At 37.4% G+C, this 20,324-nt stretch overlaps 1 protein-coding gene across 2 annotated transcripts; it reads left to right on the top strand.

Moving 5' to 3' along the window:
• Window positions 1-1,284: 1,284 nt before the first annotated feature.
• On the top strand, window positions 1,285-16,589 carry LOC136219192 (putative DUF21 domain-containing protein At3g13070, chloroplastic). Of its 2 annotated transcripts, XR_010684068.1 has the most exons (15): window positions 1,285-2,225; window positions 2,770-2,867; window positions 2,956-3,049; window positions 3,625-3,702; window positions 3,813-3,916; window positions 4,452-4,533; window positions 6,667-6,806; window positions 6,963-7,041; window positions 7,155-7,218; window positions 9,162-9,253; window positions 9,950-10,015; window positions 10,699-10,815; window positions 11,406-11,585; window positions 14,735-15,149; window positions 15,245-16,589. XR_010684068.1 is itself a non-coding variant. In XM_066006477.1 (14 exons), the coding sequence occupies exons 1-14, from the start codon at window positions 1,641-1,643 to the stop codon at window positions 14,987-14,989; spliced, it is 2,034 nt and encodes a 677-aa protein (XP_065862549.1). In that variant the 5' UTR covers window positions 1,285-1,640; the 3' UTR covers window positions 14,990-15,183. The 2 variants fall into 2 exon arrangements, 1 of the variants encoding a protein (XP_065862549.1); XM_066006477.1 differs by lacking the exon at window positions 15,245-16,589 and having other exon boundaries at window positions 14,735-15,183.
• Window positions 16,590-20,324: the final 3,735 nt, after the last annotated feature.

Raw genomic sequence — 20,324 nt, 5'->3', positions numbered from 1 at the left:
TTATATCTGAAAAGCAGCATTAGGTGTTTGGTTAGTGACCTTAGGTTTGTCTTTTCACCCGAAAAATAGCCTTTTATGAAAGCAGAGAATCTCTGTTTTTTGGAAAAGCAACATTTTTCAACAGCAAACAGCAACAACAAATAATAAACCGTAACAGCAAACAACAAATAGCAACTGCAAACAGTAAGTAAAATAAACGAGCCCTACCTATAGTCAGAACCATTCATTTGTGTAAATCTTCCATTAAAAATGGGCTTATCTTTCCTATTTGTAAGATGTACCATATTAATATATTTTATTCTCTTATATTTTCTCTTCATCTAAGTTCCAATTCTGTTGTATTGATCTTTATATACACATACATATATATTAATCTGCATATAAGTAATGTTTATAATCCTCTCATAATGTAGGCATAATACATCAACCGCCCTCTGAATTTGTCACATTTTATCACTTAGCCCCCTCTACTTAGTGACTAACCTATCATCTCATTCAACTCAAAAATCGTCATACATTTGACCTCTTTTGTGTCTACATGACATTAAGTACACATTCCAAGATACATTCTGCATTATGATGTGAACTCTTCCTCCATTGCTTTGAAACAGACATAAAAACTTAAAGGGTTAATACGATGCATAAAATGATTTGAGGAAGCTAATCAATTTCATGTATTGTATTTGTTGAGTTGAGACGTTGATAGGTCGATCGTTAAGTAGATGAAGCTAAGTGATAAAACGAGACAAGTTCAAAGACTGCGGAGATATTGGCCCTGTTTGGGAATTAGCTGTTAGCTGTTAGCTGATTACATTAGCTGATTTGACTAGCTGATTTGATTAGCTGTTTGTGTAGACCTGTTTGGTAAAAATTAGCTGATTGATAATAGCGGTTTGTGCAAAAAGACGAATAAAGGCATTTCTTTTTTTTAATATTGGAGGAGGAGTCTATCTATTAGGGTTAAAGAAGTCCATTAATTTTAATATTGCAAAACGCTAATTGAAAAAGCTCCTAAAATGAGCTTTTTCTAAATTAGCGTTTTCATCCCAAAACTTTCTTCCAAACCTCTCTTCACCAAACACTCCAATCAGCGGTTTCAGTGATCAAACCGCTAAAGTTGGTCAAAACCGCTCTTTTTATCCCAAAACGCTGTTTACCAAACATGGCCATTAAGCGGATAATCTATACAAACAATTGGGAGAAAATTTGAGCTTTAAGCCAATATAAATATTTGTAGGAAGGGTATAAGAGTAATAACATCCAAAGCCACTTGCTCCCGCAGTATCCCCTCTTCACCAGCGAGCGAACAAACTTATTCCTCAGCCAACGGACTTCAAAGTCGCCACGCCACCATTACCTCCGCCACCTAACACCAGTCAAAACATGTATTTTTTTGAACACATCAAATTCTTTCCTTTCCCTGGTCCATCCTTCAACTTCAACTATCACTTTTTAAATCTCCATTTTCAATTTCTTTAGTTTCCTTTACTTTCTCTCCATTGATTCCAATTTTGTCAAAATTTCAGTTTTGATTGTATCCAATTCCATTGCAAACAAAAATCACTTATTAACACTACTCCACCCAAACAAGGGGTGGACTAGATACCCACCGTCTTTTCAGCGAAAATTTGGGGGGTTTAATGTTGAAATTTGCGTACGAGCCGTTAGTTCCGGGCTGCCCCGTGGTCATTTCTGGACCAAAAACCTCTTGTCTGTTGCATTGCAATAGAGTTTCAAAGGTACCAGTTAAGGTATCTCAAAAGAATTATCAATTCTCATCTTGCATCTCATCTAATTTTGCCAATCCGTACAAATGTAGAGCACCTTATACCTCACGTTCTTTTAGAATCAGTTTTTCTGATTTTCGAACTCGTTCAAAATCACTAAACAGCGTAAACACTGATCTGGGTATTAGAGAAAATGCGGCTAAGAGTTTGAATTTAAAGTTGCTAAGATTGTTGGCCACACGTGGGCTCCTTTTGGGTGCAGTTATATGTGGGGTTTTGGTTGTTGGCTGTAAACGAGTTTTTGCAGCTGAAGGTGTGGTGAATGCTGGGTACGGTGTTATTGGGCAGAGCATATTAATATGGAGGAATGCTTGGCCTAAGCTTTCTCAGCTCCTTATAGTGATCAAGGAGCAGGGTTTAATATTGGCTGCACTTCTTGGCTTGTCAGCATTTTTTTCTATGGCTGAGACTTCCATAACTACACTATGGCCTTGGAAGGTATGTAATGTGTTTAGCTAGTGATGGCTGGTTATGTCCTTATCTATTATGTAATCTTTTTGGTTTTTATAATGAAGTAGTATTAGTGCTGTTTTTCTATCATTTTCTGGAAAGGGAAAAGAAGTGAGACAAATGAAATAGCTACTGCCTACTAGTGCTAATGAGACGGTAAAATAGAATCTTTGCAACAACCTGGTTGTGGATGTGCGGCTTGAAATTATGGATCAAGGTTTATATTAATTTCGAGTTTGAAATTGTTGCCACATAACATTTCTAAGTAGAAACTAAGATTTATTTGAACTGCAACATACAAGAACTGAGTTGACAGCAGTGACATTATAAGTAGTGTAGCTTTAAAGGGATTAAGAGTCAATGACTTGTTAAGCTACTACAAATCTTTTTAGGCATAATATGTATACCTCCTACTAATCTCTTCTGTTTGAGGAATTCTGTTAAATGGCAGTGCTCATGTATGTTACCCACTCTTTTCATCTGTTGACCATGGTTCTTTGATTTAATTGGTAGTCTTATGTAAATTTATTAGGTGCGAGAGCTGGCTGAAAAAGAGTCTGAAGATGGCGTCTTCAAATTGCTTCGCAGTGATGTAACTCGATTTCTGACAACTATTCTTATTGGCACAACGTACAGCCCTCCAATACTATAATTGATTTGAATAATTTAGCTTGAATTTGAAAATGTTTCTTATTGTGCATCCTATTTATGTAATTAGTGTGGTCAATATTGGAGCAACTGCACTGGTCACCGAAGCAGCAACAACAATTTTTGGTGAAGCTGGAGTTAGTGCAGCCACTGGAGTAATGACTGTACGTAGTGGTTTCCTTTCTACATTCATGTGTGCTTAATTTAATGATAATTTAGGTAGAAATGCCTTGTTGGTATCTAATTGTAAATTACGGCACTCACCCATGACTTACTGGCTCTTTCCTTACTAAAATAAAATGAAAATCCTGTTTGAATTCAAGTAAATGGTGGACAAAGTAAAAATGCATCCTTGCTTAGTAATTTTTTGAAGTTTCTTTTCCCTTTAGGAGGCAGGGGTTAGAGATTAGTGATAAGGATCTTGGAGCAATAGAATCAACCTACTCTTGGTGAATATTGGACTTCAGTATGTAGCAATTTATTTTTGTGAGCTTGTGTGTCTATTCAATTTGTTGCTCTTTAGATAGATAGAGAGAGAGAGATATATTTTTTTTCTTTTGGTAAGGATATAGATTGACTTTTATTAAGCACCAAGTACATTAAACAAGATGCCAAAGACAAGTTATGCACCTAGCAAATTCTTGGAGCTCTATGTGACAGGCAAGGACATGCATAGATATATGTCTCATTGAAAAATTTCTTACCCATTTTTCTGTTTGTTATTCGTTAATAAATCTAGGTCGCTATCTTGCTTCTTACTGAGATCACTCCTAAAAGTGTTGCGGTTCACAATGCCACAGAGGTTGCAAGATTTGTGGTAAGTGTATATATGCTAAGTGCTTAACTGATTTGGGCCTTTCAAATCTATCCCTTTTCTGCATTAACCAACTTCACTACTACATCTAATGTCGTTTGTAATGCATTTAGGTCAGGCCAGTGGCATGGCTTTCCTTGGTGTTGTATCCTGTAGGAAGAGTTGTCACATTTCTGTCGATGGGAATTCTAAAGATGCTTGGTTTGAAAGGGAGAAGGTTAATCAATCCTGAAATTCTTGTATTTCTTAAAACTTCCATTTTGACATGGAAGTTAGGTTTGCTTCTGCTATTTTGTGTTTGTCTATATTTATTTTCTGAATTTTGGCTCTCCAGTGGAGGACCTTAGGGGCATTTTCACCATATGTTATACATATGATGCTGGTATTTCTATCTGTCCTGGAACCAATTGAACTGATAGTTAAAACCCAATTTATATTAATATCTAACACACGCTGCATGTGAATGTCCACTAGGCTTGAAGCCCGTACAACACATGCCAATCTTACCATGTGTTGAAATTAAATCAATACATGGGGTTGTCAGGTTTCGAACCCTTGATCACTTGGTCTAAGAGGCTCTGATACCATGTCATGTAACCAATGGAACTGAAAGCTTAAGCTGATAGTTAAGACCCAATTCATATTAATATCTGACACTATCAATATATATACTCCTGAAGATGAGTTTGTTGGATACATTCTGAAATAATATTTCTTATTTATTCCATCTTTTTCATTTTTCTATTTGCTAGTGAACCATATGTTACTGAAGATGAGTTGAAGTTAATGTTGCGGGGGGCAGAATTGAGTGGCGCAATAGAGGAGGAGGAACAGGTACTGTAACAATATGGTTATGATTTTGCCTGGAACGCTTCTATTAAGAAAATTTTGACAAATTTGGTTCAGTTTCTGCATGTTATAAAATAGGGATTGCATCTTTTATTTGTTTACCTGCTATATATGGCATCTGTTACAAATTCTTGGAACATGAAAGAACATTAAAGATTTAAGAGTATGTGTTTGTTTTTTTTCACAGAGAGAGAGAAAGAGAGTAGTTATTATGAGGGTGGCCAGACATTAAATAACTGTTCTTTATTTATTTATTTAAAATTCTGAGGTTAACAGCTGCAAACCATTTGTTTGCTGTGGAAAACTGATAAAGTAGCAGTATTGGCTGAAGTTAATGTGGTTAATCCAATACAACTTCGATCAACTTTACTTTGATTCAAATTTGAATTCAGACACGAGGATTTGTCTATTGTATTGATTTTTCCCCACATTTTGAGTGTCATAATATTAAGCGTGCCATATCTATAACAGTACATTTAAGCCTCTCTAGGAAACTCATTGAATGGTGGAGTTGTGTTCCTCTTCTACTTTTTGTGGTTGAGTTGCTATAAGAAGGGGATGCTGGGGGTCATTTGTTGGATCAGTCAACTAATAGGCCAAGAATTTGGAAGGTGTTATGTACCATGTGTTTTTGGAGTCCAGCTTGGTGGTAAAGGAAGTTATTGATAACTGTTGCTGTAGGGGTAGCAAGGGAAAAGGGAAGGAGTGTTTTTGGAGAGTTGGATAAATGGAGTCTCTGCTAAGAGGCTGGAGGGAAGTATATCCCTGTGGGAATATATTCTTTTCTGGTTATCCTTTTACTTTCAATTTGCCTTTGTAGTTATCTTAGTTCCTAAGCAAAACTCTACTTTTCTTAGTGTAGAACAGAATCAATAAATTTTATTTCTTCCATTGCGTATGCGCTTCTATTGATTTGGTATGACCTGCTGGATATGCTGAAAACTGAGGGGAACATGGAAACGCGGTGGCAAGCAAGATCTAAGGCTAATGAGAGTCTGGTTATGGCTTCGAAACACAGGTGTAAGTGTTTGTTCAGTCCATGACCAATATGCAGCAGGGGATGCAAGCAGAGAAAAATCACAAGAAGAGCTTAGGGGACTGGTTATGTCTTGATCAGAAAACAAGAGAAGCACCAGCCAATGATGATGACTTGATTTCTCCTGAGTTGACTCAAATGAACGATGAACCATAAAGCTCATTTTCCAGGGGACAGCTATATCATGGGGATGGCAATCATTTGAGGTGTGGTCAGGTGATTGGAGCATTGCTACGATCATTCATTCATGACGAATCTCGTATGGTAACATAGAAGTGAAGCTGGGTTCTAGCTATCATGGATCCCAGGGGTTGTCTTGTACAGAAATACTTTTGCGACCATCAAACCCCAATTAATATGCACTGCACTTAGCACAGTAAGAGATGATGGAACGTGTCAGTGGAATTGATGTTCGAAACCCATATGAACATAATTGGCAGCCCTTAGGCAGAATGGATTTGTGCAGCACTATGTAGAAGATCTTGAGCTGTTGGTTTCATTGGTTTCATTATAGCTAGAATTCCAGTACATGATACTCACATGAATTGGGTGCATATCCATAGACGTGATACTCACATGAAAGCAATGAGACTGATATAGAATGTGGAAATTGCATTACGTCGGAAGGAATTGTTTTCTGCATCATCACATTACAGGAGCTGTGCAGTTGAAGAGTATGATTCTGGCCTTGGGAGTGCACGCATCCAAAAATAACCCATAAAGACAGGGGTCAAGACTTTTGACTTGAAAGAGAAAGTGTACTGACCCAGAAAAATTCTTTTAATTTGGATACTCAATACAAATAATAATAAACAACTCTGAGATTGAGACAAGGAAACAGAGTAATTATCATTTTCTGGGAGTTTGGGGAAATGACTCTCTGCTGAGAGCGTGGAGAGAGGGAACTAAGTTCCTGTTGGAATAGAATCATTCTGGTTCTGATCCGGTTATATTTTAACCCTTTTTCTAGTTTTTATAGCAAAACTGTACTATTTCTCAGTCGTAGAAGTATTATCAACAAATCTTTTTCTTCCATTTCCCTTTGTGTTTTATGCTCTAAAAGCGTTTGTAATTTGTAACAGGATATGATTGAGAATGTGCTTGAGATCAAGGATACACATGTTAGAGAAGTGATGACACCTCTTGTCGATGTAGTTGCAATTGATGACAGTGCAACTCTAGTTGATTTTCATGAGTTGTGGGTAACACATCAGTATTCAAGGTAAATTCTCTAATGGTTAACACCTCAAATATTTTCTAAAAATTTCCTAAAAATAAAAAGGTAGCACTTCATATTTTAAGTATTTTCTCTTTTTCCTTAAAAGAATGTACATCTTCTTTTAGGAAAATGCTAAAATTTTCAAGGATATATTGATAGGGTTCCTGTTTTTGAGCAGCGCGTGGACAATATTATGGGCATTGCCTATGCAATGGATCTGCTAGACTATGTTCAGAAGGTCTTGCAATTTCTATTCCTGTTCTTCCCTCTCTGCAATCACTATCTCTTTGTTTATTGATTGTATCCAATAATCTCATAGTGTGCAGAATTATAATTTGTTTGATTTTGAAGGGTGAGCTACTAGAAAGTACAACTGTGGGACAAATGGCCCATAAGCCTGCATATTTTGTGCCAGGTAATTATTTCATTCCTGAAACTTTGGTCAGCATGTTTTCGAGTGATATTCATTAAATGAAGTTGCTTTCTTATTTTGTTTGGGAAAAAAACATCTTTAGGCCCCTTATCTTTTTTCATTGTTGTTGATTAAGCCCCTGACCTTTCAATTTAACACATTGAGCTCTCCATCAATTACAATAGCACAAATTAAGCCCGTTGTTGCCAAAAAAATTAGTTGTAAGCATCAAACCCATTTAAAAGAGTGTTACTCATTTTATCTGCGTACGCTGTCCAAAATTGCATTTTTTATAGTTCGAAATGAGGTTTTTATTGTTTCCTTATAGCCATATCACAAATATAAAATGCTGCTTTTGAACTGCTAAAATATACAATTCATAATGCAGAAACACGAATAACTATCTTTTAATTGAGTTTTATGTTCACAGCTAGCTTTCTTGGTAACTACCACTTAATGTCAGCGATTATAATTGATTATGGTCTTAATTAACAAAAATTGAAAAGGCCAGAGGCCTCAATAAGGAAAGGCATTTCGCGGAAATATATTGACATCATAAAGGACATGTATGAGGGAGCATGCACGAGTGTACGTACCAGTGTTGGGAAGACTGAAGAGTTCCCTATTACGATTGGAGTGCATCATGATTCCGCACTAAGTCCATTTCTTTTTGCCATCGTTATGGATGAACTAACGAGTTCACTTCAAGATGGTATACCATGGTGCATGTTGTTTGCACATGAAATTGTGTTGGTTGATTAGACTAGCATTGTTATATGGTACGAAGTGTTGGGCAGTGGAACACTGTCACATTCATAAGATGTTGGTGGCGGAGATGCGTATGTTGAGATGAGTGTGTGGTCATACGAGAAATGATCGGGTGAGTAATGAAATAATTAGGACAAAAGTAGGAGTTATAACTATTGAGAATAAAATGAGGGAAAACCGACTAAGGTGGTTTGGCCATGTAAGACGAAGAGCGCTTGAAGCGCCGGTTAGGAGGACTGAAGAGTGGCAAAGGGATGTAGTGGTGAGGGGTAGGGGAAGACCTAAGCAAACTTGGAGGAGGGTGATCGAGAGTGATATGAGTTTATTGGGGATTGAGGAAAATATGGTAGTGGAGAGGATAGAGTGGAGGGAGAGAATTTGTGTCGCTGACACAACTTGATTTCACGGTTTTATATGATGGTTCATGTTAGGTGACCCCGAATCATTTCGGGACTAAGGCTTTGTTGTTGTTGTTGTTGTTGTAGGTTTTAGTAATGTGATTCAACAATTTTTGATGATATGGGAAAAGGAAATTCCAAAAACTCTTCTTTGTGGTTATAATATCAAAATATCAAGTTGGTTCACTTTTCTTGGGTGTTAACTTTTTTGCCCATCTACCATTTGGGTAATTGCTCCGACATTGTCTCATATGATGGAAGACATTTTCCTTATCAATCTTGACTACTCCAAGTTGAATAATGTTTTTGCATTGCACCTGATGTTTTATAGGTTATATCTTGCTATGTGTTTCCTCTTTATTGTTTTATTTATTTATATTGGTTTCACTTGCTAATGAATCTATCAGAAGTCAGGATTGGACATTATTTAATGTGACAAAAGTGAAAAATTAAATTGGTCACTAGTATACCTTTGATTGAATAAGTTTCTTTCACCAAGTTCAGTTGGACAATTGCACGAGACCTATGGCGATAAATTATGATTTTCTTTCAAAATTTGATAAATTTATTTTCTCTGTGGAGAAAAACTACTGTCTGCTTAAGCAGGGCAACCAGGCAAGATTTAAAGTGATGAGGCTAAAAAGCGTCAAAGTTGCAGTGCAGCTTTTCTCCACTTCAAGTCCACAATATAAATCTCTCTTTTGATTTAATTATTTGCAGTTGATGTTTTTGTTTTGTACTGCTGCACGATAAGCTTAGCCAAAATTATTGGTCTTGCAGATTCAATGTCTGTCTGGAATCTTCTAAGAGAGTTCCGCATCAGGAAGGTTCACATGGCTGTTGTTCTCAATGAATATGGTGGAACTATTGGAGTATGCACAAACCTTAAGCAATCCTCCTATTTCAAAGCTGTCATTATTCAATAATTTGTGTCGATCATGTCTGAAATATTGTGTGCTGTTTGCCTGTTCCAACCTTGATATACTAGGTTCTTTACTATTTTCTTTTAGCAGGTTTTCTAGTTGATTTTGGCAGTGGAAATAATGTTATAATCATGGCTGGGAACTGTTTTCTGATGAATGGAAATATTAAGACATTCTTGATTCTAGGCACATAAATAACTAAATGAAGCAACAACTAAGAATGAACGTAGATAGTGCGTAACAAAATTCATTGTAGAGGGTTTTATGTGATACCGTAGTTTAAGTGCTCACTGTGTTTTGGTCCTCAAAAAGCCATAATATAGTCAGTTGAAAAATATAATATTATAACACCAAACAGATTTGTGGTTTTGCTGGGGTTACTAACTCTGTCCTCTATTGGGAATCACTGATCTCTACTCTTGTGGGTCTTACACACCTTATGCTGGTTATGTGCAGTTCAACAAGTTTAGATAAAATTGTTTGATGTTAGAATATCCTTCTGGTTTAAGTACTTGGTCAAAACTCTTCATATTATTTGTGCATGTGAAGTTCAGATAAGTATTTGAAACTCTGTTATGCAGTATCCATTATCTATTCAAAGATTATGTTATCTAATATCCGTTTTCTCATCTTTGTGGACAACAGATAGTAACTCTGGAAGATGTTGTTGAGGAGATTGTTGGTGAAATATTCGATGAAAACGATTCAAAAGTAAATCTAACTGGAACTTTATGCAATTATAGTGATTGCATATGAAATTGTAAATGAATCTGTTTATGCTTGTATTTTCATGGTTATCTAGATTTTTTTTTGTCATGTGACTCTAATCATTTGAAGCCTCAAATTTCTACTTTCTTTATGCTTAATATCCACCAGGAAGCTACTGTATCGATTTTTCTGTCTAGTTGATGACATGTTGTAGAACAGGACAAATTTTCTCTTCTTGTTTGAGATTAAGAACTTTGAGTGGAAATCTTCCTAGTCCACATGCGATGGTTTATATGTTGTATAGAGATAAATAATTAAATGCAAGCTGTTACAAGACTCTGAAGAGTCATAATGATCTTGGTCTTCAAATGACATGTGAGATTTCTCTCTCTCTTATACACGCAACACCCAAAAATTAGGAAAATAGTTATTGCATACCATCCTTGTGATTTGATGAGAGTTGAGCTTTTAATATAATATGGAACATTGTTCATTCTGTTATATTCCTGGTGGATTTTTTCTCCATCAACTGTAGTCGATTAAACAAATAGTATCTAGTATACATGGACATTTTAATGGATAGTGGAGTGGCTTGTTGAGATGCTGTAGCAGGTTTTTGCATGATACCACAGTAAGAGCATGTTTTGATGCCATGGTTTTTTAGTGATATCTTTTATTTTTTCTAGGAGGAGATACAGAAGAAGACTGGCTACATAGTTATGCGAGCAGAAGGAATATATGATGTGGATGCTAATACATCTATTGATCAACTCTCAGAAGAACTAAATATCAAAATGCCAGAGGTAAATATTCTTCATTTATGAATGGACTTTATGCTTATGCAAATTCTGAAGCACCCAAGTGGGTAAAAAGTATGGATATGCATAACATTGATCATGACTTCTGGCTGCATATGTTTTTTTTCCCCTTGGGGGGGGGGGGGGGGGGGTGGGGGGGTTGGTTGAAAGAGCAAATTAATTTTCCTGTAATTATATCATCAGCTTCTTCACGTCTTTAATCCTTGGTAGATGCAATAAACGATTGTAAAATTTTATTTTTCTTGCCTATAATGGTTCATGTTATAAATAACATGATACACAAATGTTCATTTGAATACATTTATTACATTTAGTGTGGATTTATTGTCATCTATTCATCCTCATGGGGGGATGTGGTCATGACTCATGAGGATGATGATGGCTGAAGGAATTCATGCATTATGGTCATTTTAACTTTTAGATATCTTCTTGTCCAGCATGTTGAATGTGAATTTAATATGAGGAGTTTGAAGTTGTTAAATGAGTCCTTGATATTATTATGCAAGATTACTATTCTTTTGTGTGACTGTTAATACTCAAATCTGCATCCTCACTAACATTCTGTTCTTTTCTAGGGTCATCAATATGAGACTGTATCAGGTTTTATATGTGAGGCATTTGGATACATCCCTAGGACAGGTGAGACCATCAAAGTCATCCTTGCAAAGGAAATTCAAGAAGAGGATGATGAGCAAACTGATGCCAAGCCAGACCGACCAGACCAGAATGGAAAGAATCAGATATATAAGATTGAGGTAAAAGTTGGATCATAAAAGAACAAAACATAAAATGATAAAGGAATGGAGCTAAAAACACTCACAATCCCACAGGAAGATGAATCTTCCCTGTCTATAATACATTGTAGACCTCTGCCAAAAAGCAGCCAAACAATAACCAAAATCTTTTCTCCCTCTCTTCCTAAACTTTTTTCCCCCTAAATACTAATGGCTTATACCAGAAATACCCCTTACAGCTCATCACTTCTAGAATATTCCTATCGATAGGCTGGGTGGTTCTCTTCTCTATCATTATGATACAGCTAGGGACGGTCAGCTGATCCTCAAATGTCGTGCATTATGTGCATGAACTTCCTCTCCTGAATGTTTTCTACAGTGCTTTTTCCATCTTGTCTTGTGTTTTTTGGGCTAATGATATTTTGAACTGCAATCTCTCTTTTTCTTAAAAAACCCCTATCCAAGCAAAAGCTCCCACATTTTAGGTTTATATAAACGTAAGTCGTTTACAGGCCCAACCAAGGCATCCACCAGCAAAGTAACCTAACTTGAACGTTGTCACCTAGTGTTTTTAGGGTCATGTTTGTTGCTATTTCAATGCAAGTGTTTTGCTAAGCAAAGCCATTCCAGTAATAGAAAGCAGTTTTCATTAGCTAATTTGTATTGGTGGAAACTTAACTGTTGAAGCCTATTCGTCTTAACATTGGGCTTGCTTCATTGAATGGAGGGTTAGGTAAATTTTGATCGTGAATGGAATAGAAGGAAGACAAGATATCTTGTCTCCATAGTTGTCAAATCGAGATTCGACTCGTGAATCGAAATCCTCATTTTGTGAACCGTGACTAGTGAATCGACTCGGATAGTAAGATTGTTTCAAATTCATAATACTATACAACAACAACAACAAAGCCTTAGTCCCGAAATGATTCGGGGTCGGCTAACATGAACCATCATATAAAACCGTGAAATCAAGTCGTGTCAGCGACACAAATTCGCTCCCTCCACTCCGTCCTATCCACTACCATATTTGCCTCAATTCCCAGTAAACTCATATCACTCTCGATCACCCTCCTCCAAGTTTGCTTAGGTCTTCCCCTACCCCTCACCACTACATCCTTTTGCCACTCTTCGGTTCTCCTAACCGGCGCATCAAGCGCTCTACGTCTCACATGGCCAAACCACCTTAGTCGGTTTTCTCTCATTTTATTCTCAATAGATGTGACCCCTACTTTTGTCCTAATTATTTCATTACTCACCCGATCCTTTCTCGTATGACCACACATCTATCTCAGCATACGCATCTCCGCCACCGACATCTTATGGATGTGGCAGTGTTTCACTGCCCAACACTCCGTACCATATAACAATGCTGGTCTAATTGCCGTCCGGTAGAATTTTCCCTTCAATCTATTAGGCATGCCGGGGTCACAAAGGAAACCCGTAGCACTCTTCCACTTCGACCAACCAGCTTTAATCCTATGAGCAACATCTCCATCTACTTCTCCATCCGTTTGGATAATAGATCCTAAATACCGAAAGCAATCCGAGGCCTGAACAACTCTCCCATCTAGGGTGATTGTCCCTGCCTCCCTACTCCTATGGCCGCTAAACTTACACTCCAAATATTCTGTCTTACTTCGGCTCAACTTAAAGCCTCTAGATTCTAGAGTTTGTCTCCATAGTTCCAACTTCCTCTCCACTCCTTCTTTCGTCTCATCAACCAACACAATATCATCTGCAAACAGCATGCACCATGGTATACCATCTTGAAGTGAACCTGTTAGTTCATCCATAACGATGGCAAAAAGAAATGGGCTTAGTGCGTAACCTTGATGCACTCCAATCGTAATAGGGAACTCTTCAGTCTTCCCAACAGTAGTACGTACACTCGTGCATGCTCCCTCATACATGTCCTTTATGATGTCAATATATTTCTGCGAAATGCCTTTCCTTATCAAGGCCCACCAAAGTACTTCCCTTGGTACCTTATCATATGCTTTCTCCAAGTCAATGAAAACCATATGCAAGTCTTTCTTCTTATTTCGATAGTGCTCCATTAATTGTCTCATTAGATGGATGGCTTCCATAGTTGATCTTCCCGGCATAAAGCCAAACTGGTTTTCCGAGATCTTCACCGTCCTCCTTAGCCTTTGTTCGATCACTCGCTCCTAAAGTTTCATAGTGTGACTCATTAATTTGATTCCCCAATAGTTGGCACAATCTTGGACATCGCCTTTGTTCTTATACAAAGGGATTAAGATACTTTTCCTCCATTCTGATGGCATCTTATTGTTTCTCCAAATTTTGTTGAAGAACGTCGTCAACCATTCGATTCCTCTTTCTCCCAAACATCTCCAAATCTCAAGATGAGAAGAGTCTTCTAGCAACACAATTCGTAGAAGTTAGAACTTAGTGGAGTAGAGAGTTTGAGTTTTAGAGTCTGTTGATTCTTTGGGATGCTCAGTGAAAGATGATTAATTATTTTGGTTTTGGAATTTTGATGAACCACCATGGTAGAATGATAGAAAAAAGAAAAGGACGTTGATGATAGTTGTTCTGTTTAATTAATTGAATGGAAATCGAAAAGCACAATAGTTGTTCTTGTTTCTATGTATTCCTAAATGAGATAATAATTAATTCAGATTTTTTTTTTCCACATTATTCCTGAATTGTTGGAGTCGGACGACTCAGTCGATTCGCCCGATTCACCACCGTGTCGGCCAATTCACCATCGATCCCTGATCAATTTCGATTCATTCCATAGAGTCGGCTCGAAATAGAGCCGACTTGATTTGACTTGTACGATTCGACTCGCAAATCGTACGATTCTAATAACAATGCTTGCTGCCAACAGGAGTAATTTCATATATATGACTTGACCTTTTTTCAGGACAGAGTACATCATTTCGTACTCCTTTTCTCAATTCCTTTGTTGCATTTCACTTCAGCAGCTGGCATCAAGCACAATATATGTTACATACACACGTTGAGACTTTCTTAATTATAATAACAAGAAATCATCTTTTGGGCGTTTGAATATTAATGTTCAGTCTACTGAATTCTTTCACATATTTTCTTGGATTAGAGATCATAGTAGCTAACAAGTTTCAAAGCCTATGTTGTGGGTAGCTGTTATGATCAATATCTCTGATGCCTTGTCCTTGATGCAGATATTAGCAGGAAATGCCAGAAAAGTCAGTGCAGTCCGGTTTGAACGGATAAACAATGATGATGTAATGATGGATGCCAAAGAAGTGACTCGCCTGGTTCCCAGAATTTTGAAGAGGAAATGGAGTACTGAAGAAGAGGCAGATGGTTCTGAATGTGATGAGGATTCATTCCAAAAAAGACCAGAGCATAGTCTTTCTGATTCCAATGTAATTGCTGAACATGAAGATGACAATGAGAGTCCTGGTAGACACTAGTTACATCTCTCTCATCTTCTCTTTTCCTTCTCTCTCTCTCCCCTTCTATCTATCTCTATTTTTACAGCTCCATGAAAGCAGTAAAAGAACACGAGAAACAAAACAAAGAAACAAGAATACGGGATACTACCATTGTAAAAAATTTCATAGATGAAGTGAGGTATCAATATCTGGTTCATCCAAGTTATTAGTAATTTGCATAACAGTATTTTTGGACCATAAATTCTCCAAATTTGGAGTCTCAATGTTCTGCAGATCTGTTTGCTTGTTCCGTAAGTTCGGCTGGAGATAAACAGATCCTTGGAGTGGCTCGCTAGGTGGAAGGATCAATTCAGATTGAAAAAAGGGCCTGGATGACTCATAAGCCTTAGCTGGCTTGGCTTGCTCTGCTTCAGAGAACAGTCTTAGGAGCTCCCTCTTCTGCCTCATCTCCTTTGCTCTCTCCAACTGTCTAAACCTCTCCTGGAGAAGGGCAATGGAGGAATGCACAACCGTAGAATCACAGTTTTGCCTACCCATGGACGGACCGGACTGGAGAACAACGAAGGTATGTGATAATGAGAGTGATAGGAGTATTGCTTGGTGAATGGTGATTGTCATAATTTGTGTAATTGCTAGATATATATAGGAGATGCACATATGATGCAATCAACATGATTTCTCTAATTGATGGAGAATGATGTAGAAAGGGAAAAGTAGAATCGGCAGGGGAGACACTAAGTCCAAGAAGGCAAGGTTGTGTGTAGCTAAACTAAGAAATCTGGGTAGGCGAAGGACATATTAAGAGTAAAAGGGCAAAGAGAAAAAGTCCAAAACAAGAATGGAATGTAGCAATTGGAAGGATATAAAAAGAGGAATAAAAGGATAGGTGATGGTGTGTCGGGTTGTCCCCATGAGCTGCAATAGCTTTGGAGAAGATGTGGGTGATTTGGTGGGATGTTTTTAATATTTATAGAGTTATAAACATTCTCTTTTCAGGTTTAGTAAAGTGCAAAGAAGAAAGGGACAAAGGGTGCAACAGGGAATAACTTTTGATATTGATGTTTTTGGATTTTAATCATTCCATAGGAAAGAGAGAAAGTGAATCCACTAACTAATAATTCTTTGTTTGAGAGTGAATTGGATTGAAGTGGCATGAAGTTTGGAGATATTAGTATAGATGTTTGTGTGTGGAAAATGGCACCCACTCAGTCACTAAGTTCACTATTGGGAGCGTGGTGTAATGAAAAGGAACCTTACCCTATCCTACTACCTAGGATTGATGTCTTCTCTTTCTCCTTCTTCCCTGTCATATCCAAGCGTTTGTGCTCTTTCCATAACACAACATACATTATTATAAGGACACACAGACAAACATTCCTCCTCCTAATTATTAATCCCTATGTCCCATATCACAACGTTCTTTTCTTGAAAGAAGCCATCTCCTTTCTTATTTTTAAATCTAAATGTTTAGATTTAATTTTTATCACATGGTGTGATTTCAAGTTGGAAGATTAGTCTTTTTCATTAATAGAAGAGGTGTAATTTCATATTTAAAATTGTACATCTTTTATTCACGACAAAAACTTATTTTTCAATAATGAGATTTGAAATTATATCATCTAGCAAACATTAGATTTAAGATTGTATAGTTGGTACGTGGAGACTAAACCTGCTATTCCCCGTTAACTACATGACTAAATTGATATGTTATTTTGGGGCAAACCTTAAACTGATTGAATTGCAAAACAATGGGTTAGTGTTGTTGGGGAAGTTTTTGGATGACAAACTAATAAATTTTATTGCTATGCAGACTAGATTAGCCAATTTGTGGTGAATCGACAGAGGAATAAAAATATTTGAATTAATCTCGAATTTGTTTATTTCTTAGTTTTTCCATACAGTTGATTGTGATCGAGTTTTGAGTGGAGGATCGTGGTCGTTTGGCAATAATATTCTAGTACGGGTTGAATGGAAGCAAGGAGAATTGCCAGAGAATGTCAAAATTTGAATATGTGCCCTTTTTGGGTATAGATTTATGATCTCCTGTTAGGGCATGTCAGAGATTATTGCGAAACAAATAGGTGATTTCATCGGCTTGTTTATGGAGTACGATATCAATAACAATGCGAGTATCAAGAGGCAATTTATGCGTATTCGAGTTTTGTTGGATATGCATGAACCACTAAGAGATGTAAGAAGATAAGAAGAATTGAAATTGAGTTTTCCTTTATTAAGTTCAAATACGAACATTTAAGCAACTTTTGCTACATTTATGGACTCGTGGGGCATATAGATTTTGTGAACTGTTATTCAGGCTTCCAGTGAAGGAGATCTCTCAGGAATAGGGTGAATGGCTTAAAGTGCCAAACCAATGTACCATGGTAGCATGGAGGCTGCATGGCACGACTTCTAAGGCAACAATGCTGGGATACAACATATTATTTCTAACCTAAGTACGGTGTAGAAAACTGGAAATGAAAAGAATGCTACGGGCAAGCTGAGGCTAGCAGTTAATATGGAATTTGGAGCGGGCTTAGAGATTGGCTTGGATGAGGAGGAGTTGATGAAGCTTATGGATGACTTGAAGTGTCGTTATGAAGGCCTTGACACGAATGTTATCAATATGACTCTTTCCTAAAAAAAATAAGTAACCACACTAAAGATATTTTTTCCTCGTGTCAGTAGGATAAAGTTTCTTCTCTAGAGACAGAAATGATGCGATCTTAGAATTAGACCCGTCGAGCTTCATGAATTTCCTTATTATGGAACTGTTGGGGTCTCGACAACCCCTAGGTAGTTCGATGGTTGGTTGAGCTGTTGAAAACTCATCTGTCGTCTATTGTTTTATTGGTCGAGACTTTGGTTGATAAAAATAAAATTAGTTAATGTACGGGGGAATAGTGGCGGGTTAGTTGTTCTTTAGAGGAATGAGGATGAGGTGGAGACTAACAGTTACTCGAATCACCATATAGATATTATTATTAAAGATAATGTTCGGGGAGATTGGCATCTTGTGGGCTTCTATGGGTTTGCAGATAGAGGTTGGCAACGAGATTCGTGGAAGCTTCTTTCTTTGATTGCAGTCGCGTCTTCGCTACCATGAGTGATTGTGGGAGACTTTAACTATATCTTGGCCCAAGAGGAGAAGAAATAAGGTCATGTGTATCCTCATCATCTCATTTCAGCTTTTGCGGAAGCTATTTCATCTCTCTCGCTTCACGAGTTATGTATGAGGGGTAGTCCGTTTACCTGGGACAACGGAATGGGTTCTAACTATTGGGTTAGGGAGAAGTTGGATCGAGGTTTTGGATCGACAGCTTGGTGTGGTTGTCTGGAATTGGAAGCTTGGGTTAATTCTCACGGAGTTCATCAGTTTAAGTTTGAACAGGTGTGGCTGTTGGAATGGGAGTTTGTTGACTTGGTGTCGATATGTTGGTTAAATGGAGGAGGGCATAACATCACGTCGAAGCTAGCAGCTTGTAGTGTCTCGATGGATCAGTGGGGGTGGTGATTTTCGTCGAAATTCACAAGTAGGATTGCTAAATGCAAAAAATTGTTGAGCCGGTTGAAAGATTTGGAGGATAGGGTGTCAATAGACCGTTTTATTGCTGCCACATCGAATTTAAACCAGCTACTCGAACATGAGGATCTTTATTAGAGGCAGAGAGCAAACCATTTTTGGCTCAAGGAGACACAAACTCAAATTTTTTTTTTCTATGCGTGTGTTAATGCTCAGAGGAGGAAGAATCCCATCGACCACTTTGTGGATGATGTCAGGGTTGTGCACAAGGATCGCAACAGTATGGGTTTTGTAACTCGTACTTATTTTAATATCTTATTTTCTTCAGCTCAAGTTCCTTCTTATAACTCTGTTAATGTTTTGTCATGTATGGTTACTGATGATATAAATAATATGTTGATTGCTCCGTTTTCTTATGACGAGTTAAAGTTACCATGTTCCAAATGCATCCGAACAAATCTCCTGGACTTGTTGGTGTTAACCCAAGATTTTTTCAACATTTCTGGCATCTTATTGGTATGGAAGTGTTTCAAGCTTGTATAAGGTGGTTGGATAGAGGTGAGTTCCATGCAACTCTCAATAATACCACCTAATTCCTAAAATTGACAACCCCGAACGTATGACCGATCTTTTCCATATCTCACTTTGCAATGTGCTTTATAAGCTTATTGCTAAAGTGCTTGCTAACCGATTAAAAGTGGTCCTTCCTGATATTGATTCTGAGAGTTAATCTGCTTTTTTTTTTCGGATGGATCATTGATTGATAATGTCCAAATTGCTTTTGAGTCCTTGCACTTTATAAAGAGGAAGAATATGGGTAATAAAGGGGTTGTATCACTTAAAATTGATATCCGTAAGGTGTATAACTGAGTTGACTGAGTTTTTTTTAAGACTGTAATGTTTCGATTAGGTCTCATTAGTCAGTGGACAGAGTGGATTATGTTATGTGTTACAACTGTGTCTTTTTATGTGGATGTGAGTGGTGATTTTATAGGCCCTATCTCCCCCGAGAGAGGTATGAGACAAGACACAGAGGTCCTCTTTCTCCTTATCTTATTTTTGTGTGTGCATAAGTTTTGTCTAAAGCTCATTTCGAAGGTTAAAGATGAGGGACTGGTTCATGGGTGTAGAATCTGCAGGGGAGCTCCTAGTGTTTCCCATCTTTTTTTTTTTTTTCCGGTGATGATAGTTTTTTTTCCAAGTTTAGCAAGTGCAAAGAGTAATAAGATTGCTGGAATTCTACATGCCTATGAAGCGACATCATGACAAGCTGCGAACAAATCAAGTATTTTTTTTAGTTCGAATGTGAAGGAAGCTAGTCATGTTATATGCTAGACATTGGGGGTGTTCTCGCCCCTCGAAACAGTGCAACACCTAGGGTTACCATCTCTTATTGGAAGGTCAAAGTGATCAATTTTCAATTTTTTTTAAAGAAAGGCTCTAAAAGCGTTTATGGAGTTGGAGTTGTCGTTTCCTTTCCGCTAGTGGGAAGGACATGTTACTTAAGCTAGTTTCCCAAGTGTTGTTTACTTTCTGTATACATACATTTTTACTCCCTAAAACTTTCTAATGATCTGCAAAAGAAAAAAAAAAACGATGAACTCATTTTGGTGGGGTACGAAGGAGGATGGTAAGCAAAATACTCATTGGTTTGAGTGGTCGAAATTGTGTCTGAATAAAGATAGGGGTGGATTGGGTTTTAGAGACCTCTGAGGTTTTAATTTATCTTTATTAGGTAAGCAGGGTTGGAAGTTCATAAATAACCCACACATTTTGGTTAGCTGGTTATTCAAAGCTAAATATTTCCCCAATGTGCCTTTCCTTTCATATAAA

Source organism: Euphorbia lathyris, chromosome 2, assembly GCF_963576675.1.
Source record: "Euphorbia lathyris chromosome 2, ddEupLath1.1, whole genome shotgun sequence".
Classification (NCBI taxonomy): domain Eukaryota; kingdom Viridiplantae; phylum Streptophyta; class Magnoliopsida; order Malpighiales; family Euphorbiaceae; genus Euphorbia; species Euphorbia lathyris.
Note: the sequence above shows the minus strand (reverse complement) of the source record. Positions and strands in the feature narration are given on the sequence as shown.